The sequence below is a fragment of the Pongo pygmaeus genome, chromosome 19 (genome assembly GCF_028885625.2).
Source record: "Pongo pygmaeus isolate AG05252 chromosome 19, NHGRI_mPonPyg2-v2.0_pri, whole genome shotgun sequence".
Classification (NCBI taxonomy): domain Eukaryota; kingdom Metazoa; phylum Chordata; class Mammalia; order Primates; family Hominidae; genus Pongo; species Pongo pygmaeus.
The window spans coordinates 80,430,172-80,449,189 of record NC_072392.2 but is presented as its reverse complement, the minus strand read 5'-3'; the positions used below and the strand labels follow the sequence as shown (position 1 = coordinate 80,449,189).

The 19,018-nt window shown below is 38.6% G+C and overlaps 1 protein-coding gene across 1 annotated transcript in view; it reads right to left on the bottom strand.

The window, feature by feature from the left end:
• Positions 1 to 19,018, bottom strand: part of LOC129017919 (EF-hand calcium-binding domain-containing protein 3) — a 535,384-nt gene that overhangs the window by 202,781 nt on the left and 313,585 nt on the right. Inside the window, exons 53-59 of the mRNA XM_054458898.1 lie at positions 14,423 to 14,524; positions 13,883 to 13,936; positions 10,631 to 10,735; positions 9,975 to 10,028; positions 6,529 to 6,582; positions 3,972 to 4,076; positions 3,362 to 3,412 (exon numbers count right to left, since the gene is read on the bottom strand). Of these exons, the coding sequence (XP_054314873.1) occupies positions 3,362 to 3,412; positions 3,972 to 4,076; positions 6,529 to 6,582; positions 9,975 to 10,028; positions 10,631 to 10,735; positions 13,883 to 13,936; positions 14,423 to 14,524 (525 nt within the window). The remainder of the gene's footprint in view (positions 1 to 3,361; positions 3,413 to 3,971; positions 4,077 to 6,528; positions 6,583 to 9,974; positions 10,029 to 10,630; positions 10,736 to 13,882; positions 13,937 to 14,422; positions 14,525 to 19,018) is intronic.

Below are 19,018 nucleotides of genomic sequence, written 5' to 3'. Positions count from 1 at the left end.
ACTGCTTTAGCTGTGTCCTAGAGATTCTGGTACATTGTCTCTTTGTTCTCATTAGTTTCAAAGAACATCTTGATTTCTGCCTTAATTTAATTATTTACTCAGGAGTCATTCAGGAGTAGGTTGTTCAATTTCCAGGAAATTGTGTGGTTTTGAGTGAGTTTCTTAATTCTAAGTTCTAATTTGATTGCACTGTTGTCTGAGAGACTGTTATGATTTCCGTTCTTCTGCATTTGGTGAGGAGTGTTTTACCTGAAATTATGTGATCGATTTTAGAATAATTGCCATGTGGCACTGAGAAGAATGTATATTCTGTTGATTTGTGGTGGAGAGTTCTGTAGATGTCTATTAAGTCTGTTTGGTGCAGAGCTGAGTTCAAGTCCTGGATATCCTTGTTAATTTTCTGCCTCATTGATCTGTCTAATATTGACAGTGGGGTGTTAAATTCTCTCACTATTATTGTGTGGAAGTCTAAGTCTCTTTGTAGGTCTCTAAGAACTTGTTTAATGAATCTGGGTGCTCCTGTATTGGGTGCATATATATTTAGGAGAGTTAGCTCTTCTTTTTGCATTGATCCCTTTACCCTTATGTAATGCCCTTCTTTGTCTTTTTTATTTCTCCTTTGTCTTCTTTGTCTTTTTTATTTCTCCTCCACTTATGAAGGAGAAATTTTATATACAGAATTTTTATATACAGAATTTTATATACAGAATTTTTATATAGAGCTTAGTTTGGCTGTATATAAAATTCTGGGTTGAAAATTCTTTAAGAATTTTGAATATTGGCCCCCACTCTCTTCTGGCTTGTAGGGTTTCTGCACAGAGATCTGCTGTGAGTCTGATGGGCTTCCCTTTGTAGGTAACCTGACCTTTTTGTCTGGCTGCCCTTAACATTTTTTCCTCTGTTTTAACCTTGGAGAATCTGATGATTATGCATCTTGTGGTTGCTTTTCTCGAGGAATATGTTAGGGGTGTTCTTTGTATTTCCTGAATTTGAATGTTGGCCTGTCTTGCTAGGTTGGGGAAGTTCTCCTGGATAATATCCTGAAGTGTGTTTTCCAGCTTGTTTCCATTGTCCCTGTCTCCTTCTGGTATTCCAATCAATTGTAGGTTCAGTCTTTTTATGAAGTCCCCTATTACTTGGAGGCTTGGTTCATTCCTTTTCATTACTTTTTCTCTATTCTTTTCTGCATGTCTATTTCAGTGAGGTGGTCTTCAAACTCTGATATCCTTTCTTCTGCTTGGTTGATTCAGCTGTTGGTATTTGTGTATGCTTCAGGAAGTTCTTGTGCTGTGTTTTTCAGCTCCATCAGGTTGTTTATGTTCCTCTCTGAACTGATTATTCTAGTTAGCAATTCCTCTAACCATTTATCAAGGTTCTTAGCTTCTTTGCATTGGGTTAGAACATGCTCCTGTAACTCATTGTAGTTGTATTACCCATCTTCCAAAACTTACATCTGTCAGTTCATCCATCTGATCCTCCATCCAGTTCTGCACCCTTGATGGAGAGACACTGCAATCATTTGGAGGAGCAGAGGCACTCTGGCTTTTTGGGTTTTCAGCATTTTTTTTTGTTGATTCCTTCTCATCTTTGTTAGTTTTTCTTGTTTCAGTCTTTAAGATTGCTGATCCCTGGATGAGGTTTTTGTGAGAGCCTTTTTTGTTGTTGTTGATGCTGTTGTTGTCACTTTCTGCTTGATTTTCTTTCAGTAGTCACGTCCCTCTTCTGTAGGGCTGCTGGAGTTTGCTGGGGGTTCACTTCAGGCTCTATTAATCTGATTTACTCCTGTGCCTGGAGATATAACTCAAAGAGGCTGGAGAACAGCAAAGATGAGTGCCTGCTCCTTCTTCTGGGACTTCTGATCTTAAGGGGCACCAACCTGATGCCAGTAGGATCGCTCCTGTATAGAGTGTCTGACAACTCCTGTTGGAGGGTCTCACCCAGTTGGGTAGCAAAGGCTGCAGGACTCATTTAATGAAGCACTTTGTCCTTTGGTGGAGAGGATGTGCTTCACTGGGGGGAAATCCACTCGTTTGTGCTGCCTGGATTCCTCAGAATTGCCAGGAGGACAGGCTAAGTCTGCTGGCCTGCAGAGACTGCGACTACCTCTCCCCCTAGGAGCTCAGGCCCAGGGAGATCCGAGTTCTGTCCCTGAGCCTCTCGCTGGAGTTATTGTAGATCCTGCAGGGAAGCCCCGCCCAATGAGGAAGGATGGGTCAGGATTTGGCCTGAAAAGGCACTCTGGCCACAGGCTGCCACAGCCGGTGTGTTGGGCTGTTGGGACAAGTCTTAGGACCAAGCCTTCCAGCCTCCCTGGTGCCAGAAGGGGAAAAGTACAGCCTGGAGCTATAGAAATGGGTGCCACCCTTCCCCCGCCCAGGGAGCTTAGCATGCTAGGCAGTTGCAAGTCCTTTGCTGCCCCTCCCACAAGGAATTCAAATGACTTAGACAATAGGCAGCCTCAGCTAATGCTGGTCATCCTCCCCACTGGGATTTCAGTAGGCGTAAGCAGATTCCAGTTGAGAGGCTGTAAGAAACTGTGCGTCCCAGGGGTTGGGACGCTAGGCCCCGGTGGCATGGGTTCACGAGTGGGATCTTCCAATCTGTGGGTTGCACAGTTCCGTGGAAACAGCAGAGTTCCATGGAAAAAGCTGGGTAGCAAGCTCACTCACTGCCTCCCTTGGCTGGGGGCAGGAGGTTCTCCTTCCCCATGTGGCTTGCAGGTGGACCACTGCACCACACTGTTCTTCCTTCTCTCCATTAGTCAAACTAGCCTTCTAGCCATTTTGATGAGAATCTGGATACCTTGGTTGCCGGTGAAGGATTTATATGTTTATTATGTTTTCTTTGGATGGGAGCCTCTGAACGCCGCTGCTTCTAATTGGCCATCTTGGCCCCGCCCCATAAATTTTTTTAATTTTAATTTTTGTGAGTACTTAGTAGGTGTGTATATTTATAGGGTACATGAGATGTTTTGATGCAGGCATGCAATGTATAATAATCACATTACGTAAAATGGGATATCCATCCCCTCAAACATTTATTCTTTGTCTTATAAGCAATCCAATTAACATTTTATTTAAGTTAAAAAAGTAATTTCCCTTTACTTTTTGCTGTGCAACCTTGGCTGTAATGATTTCTTCTGTCAAAATTTGGAAAATCCCAAGACAGCATGGGAATTCTGTCCGAGTTACATTATAAGAAGTGATCCCTTAAAGTAGAGGCTAATGTATAAAAGAAACAAAAGTATGTAATAATATACATGTTATGTGGTAGGATTCACAATTTAATCACAAGGAAATTATGTAAATGCCAAACATTATAATCTCAGATTAATCGGCATTTTATTAAGCATCTCCCTCACCTCTAAGAAACTTTATACCATCCAGCAATCTTTTCTGATAGACCTTTCCATCTGTAAGAAGAAGCACTGCTCAGATCATACAAGAGAAATGTGGGGCTTTACAGAAAATACAAAAACAATAATTTCAGAAGACATACTTTATGAACTGCCTTAGAAATTTTCTGACTTACTGAAAAACAATGAAATTACATAGGGTGTGGAGAACGTTATAACTTTATTAATATAGGCAGTTAATACTGACACTCTACCATGTTGAAACATATCCTTTCTTCTTATTATTTTGTGATATTTCCATTTTCCCCTATTAAATCACTCCCTTCTCTTTCTTTTTCTCATTTATTCTGGCTTAAATTTTAGATCTTTCAGTAGAATCAAAAGTAATAAAAGATATAACTGAACCCTGATGACAGAAAACATGATGACACAATTGTTGATTCTCAAACTAAAAGTTGAATGGCACAAATAATCTTTTAAAATATAATGGGGTCATTTAAAATTATGTAACATGGGTCATAGATTATTTTTAAAGTAAAGTTAGATAATTTTAGAAGTTTTCACAGTTTAACAGTAAGCCTCCCTGGAAGATTACATTTTTATTTGAAATACTCACCATCAACTGACAGATTATTTACCAGTTCTGTGAGTTCTTTATCCGTAAGCTCTATCCCCATGTTTCCTAGAATTGTTTTCATGTCATCAACATCAACTTCCTCTCCTTCAAACAGATAGAAATGGTAACACATGAGATTTTAAAGAACTACCTAATTATTCTAAATAATAATTACATTTTCTATTAATGCTAAATAAACATCTTTGATTAATCTGGAAAAAGTGAGATTACAGGCTTATTAATGAAATGTGGCATCATGTTTTGTTGCTGAAACATTGATAAGCCATAGTTAAGGTCTAGGAAACTGGACACAATCATTTCACTAAAAAATAGCTTAATTAATTAAAAAAAAAGCAAAACTGGAGGCATCACATTACCTGACTTCAAACTATGCTATAAGACTACAGTAACCAAAACAGCATGGTACACATAGGAGAACAGACACATAGACCAATGGAACAGAATAGAGAACCCAGAAATAAAGCCACAGATCAACAGCCATCTGATCTTCAACAAAGCTGACAAAAACAAGCAATGGGGAAAGAAGGCCCTAGTCAATAAATGGTGCTTGGATAATTGGCTAGCCATTTATCAGAATGGTAGTTCTCAGAACAGGCTAGCCACATGCAGAAGAATGAAACTGCACCTTTACCTTTCACCATATATAAAAAGCAATTAGAAATGAATGAAATATTTAAATGTAAGACATCAGACTATAAGAATCCTACTTTGGGAGGCCAAGGCAGGAGGATCCTTTGAGCTCAGGAGGTCAAGACCATCCTGGGCAACATAGTGAAACCCTGTGGTGGTGTATGTTTGTAGTCTCAGCTCCTTGGGAGGCTAAAGGGGAGGACTGCTTGAGCCCAGAAGATTGAGGCTGTGGTGGGCTGTGACAGTGCCACTGCACTCCAGCTGCACTACAGCCTGGGCAACAGAGTAAGACTGTTTCAAGAAAAAAATCCCAAGCAGCAACAAAAAAAACCCTGTAAGCATTCTGGAAGAAGATCTAGGAAATGCCATTCCAGACATTGGTCTTGGAATATAATTTATGTCTCAAAAAGCAATTGTGACAAAAACAAAAATTGACAAATGGGACCTTATTAAACTAAAGAGCTTTTGCACTGTGAGAAAAACCATCAACAGAGTAAACAGCCTATAGAATGGGAGAAAATATTCACAAACTATGCATATGGCAAAGGTCTAATATCCAGAATCTATAAGTAACTTAAATCAACAGGCAAAAACAAATAATTCTATTCAAAAGTGGGCAAAAGACATTAACAGACACTTTTCAAAACAAGACATACATGCAGCCAACAAGCATATGAAAAAAATGCTCAGCATCACTAGTCATCAGAGAAATGCAAATCAAAGCCACAATGAGATATCATCTCACACCAGTCAGAATGGCCTTTATTAAAAAGTCAAAAACAACAGATGCTGGCGAGGTTGAGGAGAAAGGGGAATACTTATACACTTTTGGTCAGAATGTAAATTAGTTTGGCCACTGTGGAAAGCAGTTTGGAGATTTCTCAAAGAACTTAAAACAGAATTACCATGCAACCCAGCAATCCCATTACTGGGTATATATCCAGAAGAAAATAAATTGTTCTACCAAAAAGATACAGACACTCTTAGGTTCACCACAGAAAATACATGGAATCAACCTAGGTGCCCATCAGTGGTGGACTGATAAAGAAAATGTGTTACATACACACCACAGAATACTACGCAGCCATAAAAAGAATAAGATTGTGTCCTTTGCAGAAACATAGATAGAGTCAGAGGCCATTATCCTAAGCAAATTAATACAGGAACAGAAAACCAAATACTGTGTGTTCTCACTTATAAGTGAGGTAAACACTGGGTACACATGGACATAAAAATGTCAAAAATAGAACTAGGGACTACTAGAGGGGGTAATGGGGAGGGGGACATGGGTTGAAAAACTACCTATTGGGTACTATGCTCACCACAGGTGATGGGATCATTTGTGCCCCAAACCTCAGCATCTCACAATATGCCCATGTAACAAACCTGCACATACACCCCTTGAATCTAAAATAAAAGTTGAAATTATTTTAAAAAACAACTTAATTTTAAAAGACATTAAAATTAACAGGAACATATATCAAATATGTGTAAAGTATTGGAATCATATACATTTAGTATTTATATTTATTTTATAAATAACATTTATTTTTTATGTGATCAGCTAACAGTTGGTTAAATGTATGAAAAATATACTCTCAAGTGTTAGGGTTTCTATTGCTAATTTTCTGAGTATTCATGTCTGAAGATAATCATAAGGATGAATAAGAATGGACTTGGACCTCTAGTTTAATCAAAAGGCCTAACAAAACAAGTTAAAGGAACTGTCTGATATTCTTAGCCATAAATATATAATTCTTTTTTGTCCTTAAATGAAGTGTGTTTTCATTTGCTTTGAGCAGCCTTTTAAAACTAAGTATCACTCTTTTAAAATGTTTAATTTAAGAAAAGTAAAATCAGTTGACTGAAAAAAATCAGAATAATATATATTTGGTCACTTTCTCACTTGTAACAGCTTCTACTTTATTCATCAGTTTTTTCAGATCAACTTTCTTGTAGGCTGTAAGACAAAGTTTAATCAGAGAGAAGCAATAACATGAACTCTGAAAAAAAGACATATAGTACAGGAGGTTCTTTTCATTGACAATTTATTGTTGAATAGATAACCAATGAAAATAAATCCAGTTAAAATGAAGACCAAGATTTAATAGTAAATAATAAATAAAAATGATCTAAAAGGTTTGATTGGAGAATAAAAATGGAAATGATCAAAATAAGTTTATATGATCTTATATTTAAGGAAATTCAAATCATATTTATAACTATTCCATAATTTTTAGGATAAGCAATGAATAAATGCTAACTTCTAAAAGTGTGTTGTGGTACGATTTTCTGGCAAAATTATATCACTACCTACTACAACATCTTTGTTTTTTTTGAGACAGAGGCTGAGCTTGCAGGAGTAATTATGACTGTTTCAAAATTTTAAATGAGTTGCTGCCCAAGAGACATTTGAATAGCTGTCAGAGTCTTGCTCTGTTGCCCTCTGTTGCCCAGGCTGGAGTGCAGTGGCGTAATCTTGGCTCACTGCAACCTCTGCCTCCCCGGTTGAAGCAATTCTCCTGCCTCAGCCTCCTGAGCAGCTGGGATTACAGGCACGTGCCACCATACCAGGCTAATTTTTGTATTTTTAGTAGAGACGGGGTTTCTCCATGTTGGCCAAGCTGGTCTGGAACTCCTGACTCAAGTGATCCACCTGCCTCGGCCTCCTGAAGTGCTGGGATTACAGGCATGAGCCACCATGCCTGGCCAGCATCATTTTAAACTTTGAAACAAAACATATAGAAAGTAATTTTTGCAAAAGTGATTGACTTTTTTTTCTTGAGGATTCTTCTAACTCCTTTGAAGTCCAAATCATGCTACTTTAAATGGCCTTTCAAATCACTATTCATGTGGAATTTTCCTTCAATTATTAAATGGTCTAATTCTGTCAGGTCCATACTTTTAGTGGCCTTTGTGTCTGATTTGAGCAGTCTTCCAACTTTACTTTCACTTACTTAATGAAATTATGCATATTTTTCAATACATGTAAAGATTATTATCTTGTATTGTCATATGTTGATGCAACAGGCAGTGAATAGTGTTAAACAGTAAGGAATGTTTGATAGGGACTAATTATTTATGTGGTCAGTTTAGTAATCTCCTGAACCAAATGGTGGCTAAGAGCTCAGCTAAAATCCAATAGTTTTACATCATTGGTATCAATCTTAAATTAAGAAAACAAAATAAATCAAGATTAAAAAATTATAATATAAGATATACTTTGTATAATAAATTAAAAAATACAAAAGCATGCAGGGAAAAAGTAAATAATTCCTCTTTTTACCTCTTCTCATTTTTATTGCCACATTCCACCATTACTAATGGTTTGGCATATATCCTTCCAGACTTTTCTTATGCTTATAAACGTTTTATATATATATATATATACACACACACACACACACACACACACAAACACACACATATGAATATATATAAATATATGTAATACTTTATATATAATACTAATATAACATAAATGGTTATATATAAACATATATAGTATACGCTCACCCTGTCTCCCAGGCTGGAGTGCAGTGGTGTGATCACAGCTTACTGCAGCCTCAACCACCCTGGGCTCAGATGATTCTCCCACCTCAGCCTCCCAAGTAGCAGGAGTTATAGGTGTGCACCCACCATGCCTGGCAATTTTTAAAATATTTTCTGTAGAGATGGGCTTTCATTATGTTGCCCAGGCAGGTCTCAAACTCCTAGGCTCAAGCGACCCACCTGCCTTGGCTTCCCAAATTGCTGGGACTACAGGTGTGAGTCACCATTCCTGGCCAAAAAGTATATATATTTTTAAAAATCAATAATATAGTATATACTTCTCTGTATCTTGTTTATTACAGTAACAAAAAGTAAAAAGAAAGCACCTCAATATCTATTAGTAGAGGAATGAGTTCTGGCTGAACAAATTGGGTTATACCCTGGATTGGCATCATCAATATTATATGGATCAGCGACTAAAAACAGGTTGTAGATCCTACTTTTATAAAACAATAATTCCTCCCCTCCTTACTAGCAACTGTCCCCTATGATGCATAAAGCAAGTGATTACAGGTTTTAAAGGAATAAAAATGAAGAGCTTTGTTTGTTTTTTTGTGAGTTCTTCTGACAGCTATTCAAATGTCTCTCGGGTAGCAACTCATTTAAAATTTTGAAACAGTCATAATTAATCCTGCAAGCTCAGGTTTAAAATCACAGCATTTTCCAGGCTGGGGGTGGTGGCTCACCCCTGTAATCCCAGCACTTTGGGAGGCTGAGGTGGGTGGATCGTTTGAGGTTAGGAGTTCAAGACCAGCCTGGCCAATATGGTAAAACCCCATCTCTACAAAAACACAAAAATTAGCCGGGTGGTAGTGGCGCGTGCCTGTAATCTCAGCTCCTCGGGGGGCTGAGGAAGGAGAATCTCTTGATCCTGGGAGGCAGAGGTTGCAGTGAGCGGAGATCATGCCACTGCTCTCCAGTCTGGGTGACACAGTGAGACCTCATCTCAAAAAAATCAATCAATAAAAATAAATAAATAAATAAAAATAAAATCACAGTGTTTCCCATAATGCCCACCATTACTCAGGAGATCCTTTATCATATCAAGTTCCTTTTCTCTAAGCTTGACCTACATGACTTCCAAAACAGCATCCAGATTACTTACATTAACCTTCCCTTGTTGTGAACGTAAAAGAAAAGGGAGAAAAATGGAGTAACTCTAAAATATTAAGTATTTTTCTAAAATATTAAAAATACATTAATACATGTATGTTATTACCTTCAACCAACAGGTGTTACTTTTAAATGACTATTGCTAATATTTTCATGAAAAGAACAAAAGTGTAGTAGATTTGTTGATTTGCTCTGCTCTCCAGAGGTTAAAAGCAGAGTTAAAATTAGAACTTGTTTCCTCAAACCTTAAACATACCTACCCATAGAAAGGTTATATGGTGCAGGGGTTAAGCAACCATAACTGGAGAACATTAATCTATCATTTCCACAAATAAGAGATTGTATATGTTTCCTAAACTCTCACTCTCAGATTTTCACCATTTCTGGTCAAATTTTGGAATAAATGCCAAACATTTTCCCTCATTCCCTTCTTCCCTCCCTTCCTATCTTCCTGGTTTTCCTTCTTTCTGTCTGTCTGCATGTCTTTCTTTTATTTATGTTTATAGGAATGTTTTTTCAAAGAAAGTTTGAAAATCATAAAGCAGTAGAGAATTTACTTCTAAGATGAAGTAAAGGCTATTACCAGGACAAATACAGATGTGTTACAATGAGCAAAATAAATATTATATTCTATTAATATAAATTTAACACTTGATTTTCATATACGTTCTCGTTGAGCTTACTCACTTTTATTATGCTTCACATCTTTCAGCAACGTGTTTAGAGACACCTTTCCATTAGCTGTAAGAAAAGGTGCAATTCAGATCTCTAGGAAATTAATAAGGGAGACTGACTAAAACATTACAAATTATAGGACTGCAGAAAGATACATTTTAATGATTTGGTTTTAAAATTAATCTATTTTATGGTCACACAATATTGACATTTAAGAATGGAAATATTCACCACAGTGACAAACCTATTCATTCTTTGGTATTAGAGACATTTATTAATCTATCTCTATTAGAGATATTTATTAATCTATCTATATATATCTAGATCTATTAATCTATCCAACATGGAACACTAAAACATGTATCAAAATACTTCTTTCTTCTTTTCTACTTTTGTTCTATTCCTCTCTTTTTCATTGCTCATATTGTAAACCTAATACTAATCTGAGGGAGTAATATTTGTCACCTAGACAACTATATGGCAACATAGAGATGACTCAAATTGTATTAGAAGAGGTAATGACAGAACTTCTTTTCAAGTCAAAAGTGCCTTTCTATTAACTTATGGCATTTTTTAGGTGAAATTATCCTATTAAAAGATTGGGAACTGCTTATACAGGCCCATTAAATCAAGTTCCCTGGAAGGCATGTGGCATTTACATGGCTTACCATCAATGGGCAATGTTTTTAGCAGTTGATTGTGCTCCTTATCTGTAAGCTCAATCCCCATGTTTTTTAGAATATTCTGTAGATCACCAGTATCAATCTTTTCTCCTTTTAAAAAGAGGAAACATTCATAAGTAAAATATTAAGGAACAATCTAATTATTTCAAGTTATCTAAAAGTATACTTGTGCTGCTATAGTCTTTAATACAAGAATGAAGAGGAGTGAGAATGTGAGATTTCTTGATAAAAATAGAGAAATGGTAAACTGAAAATAGAATTTTTCCCTTAATATTAGTAAAAGGGATATATTCTTAATACTAGGAATGACACCAGATAGCACAGAAGAAAATTTGGTCATATAATTATTAAGATTAGGATGATTGGTATAATAAGGTACACAAGAAAAGTATGAGTGGGGTCTGTTCCAAGATGGCCAAATAGGAACGGCTCCAGTCTGCAGCTCCCAGTGTGATCGATGCAGAAGATGGGTGATTTATGCATTTCCAACCTAGGTACCTGGTTCATCTCATTGGGACAGATTGGACACTGGGTGCAGCCCATGGAGGGTGAGCCAAAGCAGAGCTGGGCATCGCCTCACCTGGGAAGCACAAGGGGTTGAGGGATTTCCCTTTCCTAGCCAACGGAAGCCGTGACAGACTGTATCGGGAAAATTGGGACACTGCCACCTAAACACTGCGCTTTTCCAATGGTCTTAGCAAACGGCATGATAGGAGATTATATCCCATGCCTGGCTCAGTGGGACCCATGCCCAAGGAGCCTTGTTCATTGCTAGTCCGAGATTGAACTGCAAGGCAGCAAGCCTGGCTTGGGGAGGGGCGTTCGCCATTGCTGAGGCTTGAGTGGGTAAACAAAGCAGCCGGGAAGCTCAAACTAGGTGGAGCCCACTGAGGCTCAACTAGGCCCACCTACCTCTGTAGACTCCACCTCTGGGGGCAGGGCATGGCTGAACAAAAGGCAGCAGAAACTTCCAGACTTAAATGTCCCTGTCTGACAGCTCTGAAGAGAGCAGTTGTTCTCCCAGCACAATGTTTGAGCTCTGAGAATAGACAGACTGCCTCCTCAAGTGGGTCCCTGTCCCTCGTGTAGCCTAACTGGGAGACACCTCCCAGTAGGGACCAACAGACACCTCATACAGCTGGGTGCCCCTCTGAGACGAAGCTTCCAGAGGAAGGATCAAGCAGCAATATTTGGACACAAACAAATGGAAGAACATTCCATGCTCATGGACAGGAAGAATCAATGTCGTGAAAATGGCCATGCTGCCCAAGGTAATTTATAGATTCAATGCCACCCCATCAAGCTACCAAAGACTTTCTTCACGGAATTGGAAAAACCTACTTTAAAGTTCACAAGGAACCAAAAAAGAGCCTGCATTGCCAAGAAAATCCTAAGCAAAAGGAACAAAGCTGGAGGCATCATGCTACCTGACTTCAAGCTATACTACAAGGCCACAGTAACCAAGACAGCATGGTACTGGTACCAAAACAGAGACACAGACCAATGGAACAGAACAGAGGCCTCAGAAATAACACCACACCTCTACAACCATCTGATCTTTGACAAACCTGACAAAAGCAAGAAATGGGGAAAGGATTCCCTATTTAATAAATGGTGCTGGGAAAACTGGCTAGCCATATGTAGAAAGCTGAAACTGGATCCCTTCCTTACACCTTATGCAAAAATTAATTCGAGATGGATTAAAGACTTAAATGTTAGACCTAAAACCATAAAAACCCTAGAAGAAAAGCTAGGCAATACCATTCAGGACATAGGCATGGGCAAGGACTTCATGACTAAAACACCAAAAGCAATGGCAACAAAAGCCAAAATAGACAAATGGGGTCTAATTCAACTAAAGAGTTTCTGCACAGCAAAAGAAACCACCGTCAGAGTGAACGGGCAACCTACAGAATGGGAGAAAATTTTTGCAATCTACCCATCTGACAAAGGGCTAATATCTAGAACCTCCAAAGAGCTTAAACAAATTTACAAGGAAAAATCAACCCCATCAAAAAGTGGGCAAAGGATATGAACAGACGCTTTTCAAAAGAAGACATTTATGCAGCCAACAGACATGTGAAAAAAATGCTCATCATCACTGGTCATCACAGAAATGCAAATCAAAACCACAATGAGATAACATCTCACACCAGTTAGAATGGCGATCATTAAAAAGTCAGGAAACAACAGGTGCTGGAGAGGATATGGAGAAATAAGAACGCTTTTACACTGTTGGTGGGAGTGTAAACTAGTTCCACCATTGTGGAAGACAGTGTGGAGATTCCTCAAGGATCTAGAACTAGAAATACCATTTGACCCAGCAATCCCATTACTGGGTATGTACCCAAAGGATTATATATCATGCCACTATAAAGACACACGCACACGTGTTTATGTTCATTGCAGCACTATTCACAATAGCAAGGACTTGGAACCAACCCAAATGTCCATCAGTGATAGACTGGATTAAGAAAATGTGGCACATGCACACCATGGAGTACTATCCAGCCATAAAAAAAGATGAGTTCGTGTCCTTTGTAGCGACACAGATGAAGCTGGAAACCGTCATTCTAAGCAAACTATCGCAAGGACAGAAAACCAAACACCGCATGTTCTCACTCATAGGTGGGAAATGAACAATGAGAACACTTGGACACAGGGCGGGGAACATCACACCCCGGAGCCTGTCGTGATGCGGGGGGATGGGGGAGGGACAGCTTTAGGAGAAATACCTAATGTAAATGACGAGTTAATGGGTGCAGCAAACCAACACGGCACATGTATACATATGTAACAAATCTGCACGTTGTGCACATGTACCCTAGAACTTAAAGTATAATTTAAAAAAAGTCAAAAAAAAGAAAAGTATGACATATTTTATTTTTGTAAAACTATGTGGTTAGATGCTTGCAATGAACTGATTACTTTGATCCTTTTAATGCTTCACCCTGTTTTTACTGTGTCCATCTAGTTTTTTGGGTCTATAATTACTGGTGAAATCATTTGATTGGAAAAAAGTACTAAAGAATATAAGATGTTATCAAGAAATAGTTCTTTTCTTTTTACTGATAAAACACAGATAATGTTAATCTGTTAGTCAGTAAGTGCTGATATTTTATCAACATATTGAAAATATGTGAATTTATAAGCCACAAATAGGATATTAGAAAAATACTGTTAAAAATTTTAGTGTAAATCATTATTTATTGCAAATCATTTATAACAAATTCTTACCAGTTAAAGCTTTCACTTCATCCTCCAATGCTTTCAGAGTCACTTTATTATCAGCTATAACACAAATGCATAATTTGAAGCTCATAACACGTTATATCACAAGAACACTCTTCTGCCTCCTATGATTATAACACCTAGTAGCAGCACTTATGAAGTATACTGGGCATTGTGTTAAGCACTTTAGTCATTTGATAAATATTTACTCAGAATATGTTATGAAGATGAAGAAACAATTATAAATACTGAAAATAAACTTCTTTAGAAAATGTAAATTTGACTTTCTAACCCATAAAATAGCAAATCTTATACTTGATAATGGAAAGATGGAATTCAAAAGTGGCTTTTTCCTAGGGGTCAGCTTTCTTGTCCTCAGAATTTGGAAGGCTCTTGTATTGACCATGCCACTAGTACTCAGAATACTACATTCCCTACTTTGTTACTCCATTTGCATTATGAAAAGTTCTTTTTTTCCCTTTCCTTCTAATGCTAAAGGTACATAAAACACAAAACTCAAAAATCAGTGGTATCTAGCATGCTCACCACCGACTGGCAGGCTTTGTGTCAGATCTTCAAGTTCTTTATCTGTGAGCTTGATTCCTATGTTGTCTAGAATGGTTTTCAGGTTTTTTATATCAACCTTCCCTAATCAGAAAGACACAGGCTGTGAGGAAAATGTAGAGACTCTAAAAAAAATAATTTCTAAGTTTTTCTTTTTTTGAGACACATACTCACTGAGAATCTGAGAAAAGCTATGGATCTTATATTTCCACAAAGTACACATTTGCATTTTTATAAACTGGCCATTAGGATTTAGGGGGATGTGCTAAAGCCCGTCCATGGACCTCATAAGTGTTCATGAAACCTAGCTTTAAAATATCTGTTCCACACTGAAGAAAGTTAATTCCTATGAATCATGAATCATGATTTTTTCAACACAAAGAGAAAAAATTCATTGAATCAATACACAGATGAAATTGACAATGGAATTAAAATTAGGATCCTTTTCTTTAAACCAATTAACTGATCAGTGGATGTAAACTTGGGGACAGTAATTAACATATTTTGACCAATACATAGGATTAAAAAGTAATCTCTCAATACTACTCCCAATAACGATGATGATAGCTAATATTTATTGGGAGCTTTTATTTTGGCACCAGGCATCATACCAAACATTTCATTTATATTTTGTCATTAATCTCAGACAGATATCAGATAACAGTTAACTAAATTCCTTATATAAACAGCTCATCTTTTCCCTGACTTTTCTGGCATGTAATTACATCTTCCTCACTAAGTTTACAAACTCTAAGAGAGTACGGGATACATTTCTAAACAATATGGTTGATTATCTGGTTAAAGAAAGATAAATCTGTTTTTAAAAAATCAAATGGAATCTATGTATTAGAGGGGTTGCAGGATTCACAATGAAATTATTAGTGAATGATGTAAAGGCCAAATGAGTACCTTATATTCATCTATCTTCTTATTACTTTCACTCACATTTAAGGTATTTCATACCACTCAGCACTATGTTTTTTTCCCAACATTTTATAATGAAAAGTGCCAAACATTCCGAAACATTGAAAGAATAGTACAACGAACCATCGCCACTTACATGAAATAACAGTTAACATTTTGCCATAGTTTACTTTTTCTCTCTCATACTGTCTTTCCATATGTACGTGTGAGTGTATACATAAATACGTTTTTCTTCCCTCAACCATTTGACTGTAAATGGTGGACATCGTAATTTATTATCCCTGAACACTGCAGCACACAATCACTCTTCTAAGAATAAGGATATTCTCTTATGCGACACTGTTGATAAATACATAGCATGGTCACACCTAAGAGAATTAACGATAATCCCTTAGTATCATCTTACATCTAGTTCATATTTTAAAATATTTTTCTTAATTGTCCCCCAAACATCTATGACAGCTGTTTCTGTCAAAGGTTCACATTGCATTTAGTTATTCTCTTTATCTCTTCAAATCTAAAAGTTGGCTGGGCGCAGTGGCTCACTCCTGTAATTCCAGCAGTTTGGTAGGCCGATGTGGGCGGATCACTTGAGGTCAGGAGTTCGAGACCAGCCTGGCCAACATAGTGGAACCCCCTCTCTACTAAAAATACAAAAATTAGCTAGTCATGGTGGTGCACACCTGTAATCTCAGCTACTTGGGAGGCTGAGGCAGAACAATCACTTGAACCCGGGAGGCAGAGGTTGCAGTGAGCCGAGATAGCACCACTGCACTGTAGCCTGGGCAATAGAGCGAGACTGTGTCGAAAAAAAAAAAAAAAGTCTCCCCACTTTTCTTTTTTTTTATTTTAACATTGAACACCAACTTTTTTAAAAGACTAGGCCAGTTTTCTTGTAGAATGCCTCACATTCGGCATTTGTGTGATTTGTTTCTTTGTGGTATTATTTAACCTGCTTTTTATTCCTTATATTTCAAATAAACTAGAATCATTATGGAATTTTTTCCAATGATTGATAGTAAATTGGAGGAATTTATTTCTCTCTCTCTCCCTCCCTCCTTTCTTCTTTTCTTTTTTTTTTTTTTTTTTTCTGAGACGGAGTCTCATTCTGTCACCCAGGCTGGAGTGCAGTGGTGTGAACCTGTGCCTCCTGGGTTCAAATGATTCTCCTGCCTCAGCCTCCCAAGTAGGTGGGACTACAGGCACCCACCACCGTGCCCGGCTAAATGTTTTCTTGTATTTTTAGTAGAGACGGGGTTTCACCGTGTTAGCCAGGATGGTCTTGATCTCCTGACCTCGTGATCTGCCCGCCTCGGCCTCCCAAAGTGCTGGGATTACAGGCGTGAGCCACCACGCCCGGCCTGAAATATTATAGTTTTTAAAAAGAAGGAAGCCTTCCAAAGGCCAGTTCCCTAACTTACTGGCACCCTTCTGAGTTGCATTCGGGTCACGTACCAGGTACCGTCATTTCGTGTTTATAGAATTTCGTATCCTGCTGTTTTTTGGAAAGCAAACGTGTATGACAGCGTTTGAGCCCTCCACCCCCGCCCCTTCTGTGAACCCTCAGCTAAGTCACAAAGAGAAAGAGGAGAAAACTCGCGGTAGGGGGCTATTAATGGAGAGAGCACCAGATGGTTGGTTCCCTGCAGACACAGAACCAGCTCCAGCTGGTGACCCTTGAGAGTCTCTCCCGCAGAATCTGCGAGGCTGACCCTCGCCCGCAAGCGGGGAGGAGTCCTATGCCCTCGCTTAAGTCCGAAACGAGGATCTGCGGGCTGTGCTGAAAAACTCCACTAGAGGGCCCCCTTACCCTCCCAGGGAGGCTCTGACTGGCTGTGAGGAGTCAAATGCTCATCCTGGGACCAATTACAGGACGGTACTGGGAACAGGACACAAGTGCTGCTGGGATCACGTGACTGATCACAGGCAAAAGATGCCCGCTGCCACTCCATGGCCCAAGATGTTTACTTTTTACTTTTATGTTTTGTAAAGATGGGGTCTTGTTATGTTGCCCAAAGTGGTCTTCAACTCCTGGCCTCCCAAAGTGCTGGAATTACAGGCGTGAGCCACGGCATCCAGCCTCCAGACATGCTTTTTTATTCCAGTCGGAGTCTGGCTCTGTTGCCTAGGGTGGCAACAGATCACGGAGTGCAGTGGCGTGATCTCAGCCCACTGCAACCTCCATCTTCTGGGTTCAAGCAATTCTCCTGCCTCAGCCTCTCGAGTAGCTGGGATTACAGGTGCCCATCACCACGCCTGGCTAATTTTTGTATTTTTAGTAGAGACGGGGTTTCACCATGTTGGCCAGGCTGGTCTCAAACTCCTGACCTCAAGTGATCCACTTACCTCGGTCTCCCAAAGTGCTGGGATTATAGACAGGAGTCACCACACCCAGCCTCCAGACATGTTTAAAACAGAAAAATTTCATCTACAGTCACCCCTGTTAAATAATATATTATGTAGTATATATAGTAGTATATGTAGACAGAAGGTTAACAAGGACTTCCAGGACTTGAACTCAGCTCTGCACCAAGCAGACCTAATAGACATCTACAGAACTCTCCACCCCTAATCAACAGAACTAACATTCTTCTCAGCACCACATTGCACTTATTCCAAAACTGACCACATTGTTGGAAGTAAAGCAGTCCTCAGAAAATGTAAAAGAACAGAAATCACAACAAACTGTCTCTCAGACCACAGTGCAATCAAATTAGAACTCGAGACTAAGAAACTCACTCAAAACCGCACAACTACATGGAAACTGAACAACCTGCTCCTGAATGACTACTGGGTAAATAACGAAATGAAGGCAGAAATAAAGATGTTCTTTGAAACCAATGAGAACAAAGACACAAAGTACCAGAATCTCTGGGACACGTTTAAAGCAGTGTGTAGAGGGAAATTTATAGCACTAAATGCCCACAGGAGAAAGCAGGAAAGATCTAAAATCGACACCCTAACATCACAGTGAAAAGAACTAGAGAAGCAAGGGCAAACACGTTCAAAAGCTAGCAGAAGGCAAGAAATAACTAAGATGAGAGCAGAACTGAAGGAGACAGAGACACAAAAAAACCCTTCAAGAAATCAATGCATCCAGGAGCTGGTTTTTTGAAAAGATCAACAAAGTTAATAGATCGCTAGCAAGACTAATAAAGAAGAAAAGAGAGAAGAATCAAATAGACGCAATAAAAGATGATAAAGGGGATATCACCACCGATCCCACAGAAATACAAACTACCATCAGAGAACACTATAAACACCTCTACGCAAATAAACTAGAAAATCTAGGAGAAATGGATAAATTCCTGGACACATACACCCTCCCAAGACTAAATCAGGAAGAAGTTGAATCACTGCATAGACCAATAACAGGCTCTGAAATTGAGGCAATAATTAATAGCCTACCAACCAAAAAAAGTCCAGGACCAGACGGATTCACAGCCGAATTCTGCCAGAGGTACGAAGAGGAGCTGGTACCATTCCTTCTGAAACTCTTCCAATCAATAGAAAAAGAGGGAATCCTCCCTAACTCATTTTATGCGGCCAGCATCATCCTGATAGCAAAGCCTGGCGGAGACACAACAAAAAAGAGAATTTTAGACTAATATCCCTGATGAACACCGATGCGAAAATCCTCAATAAAATACTGGC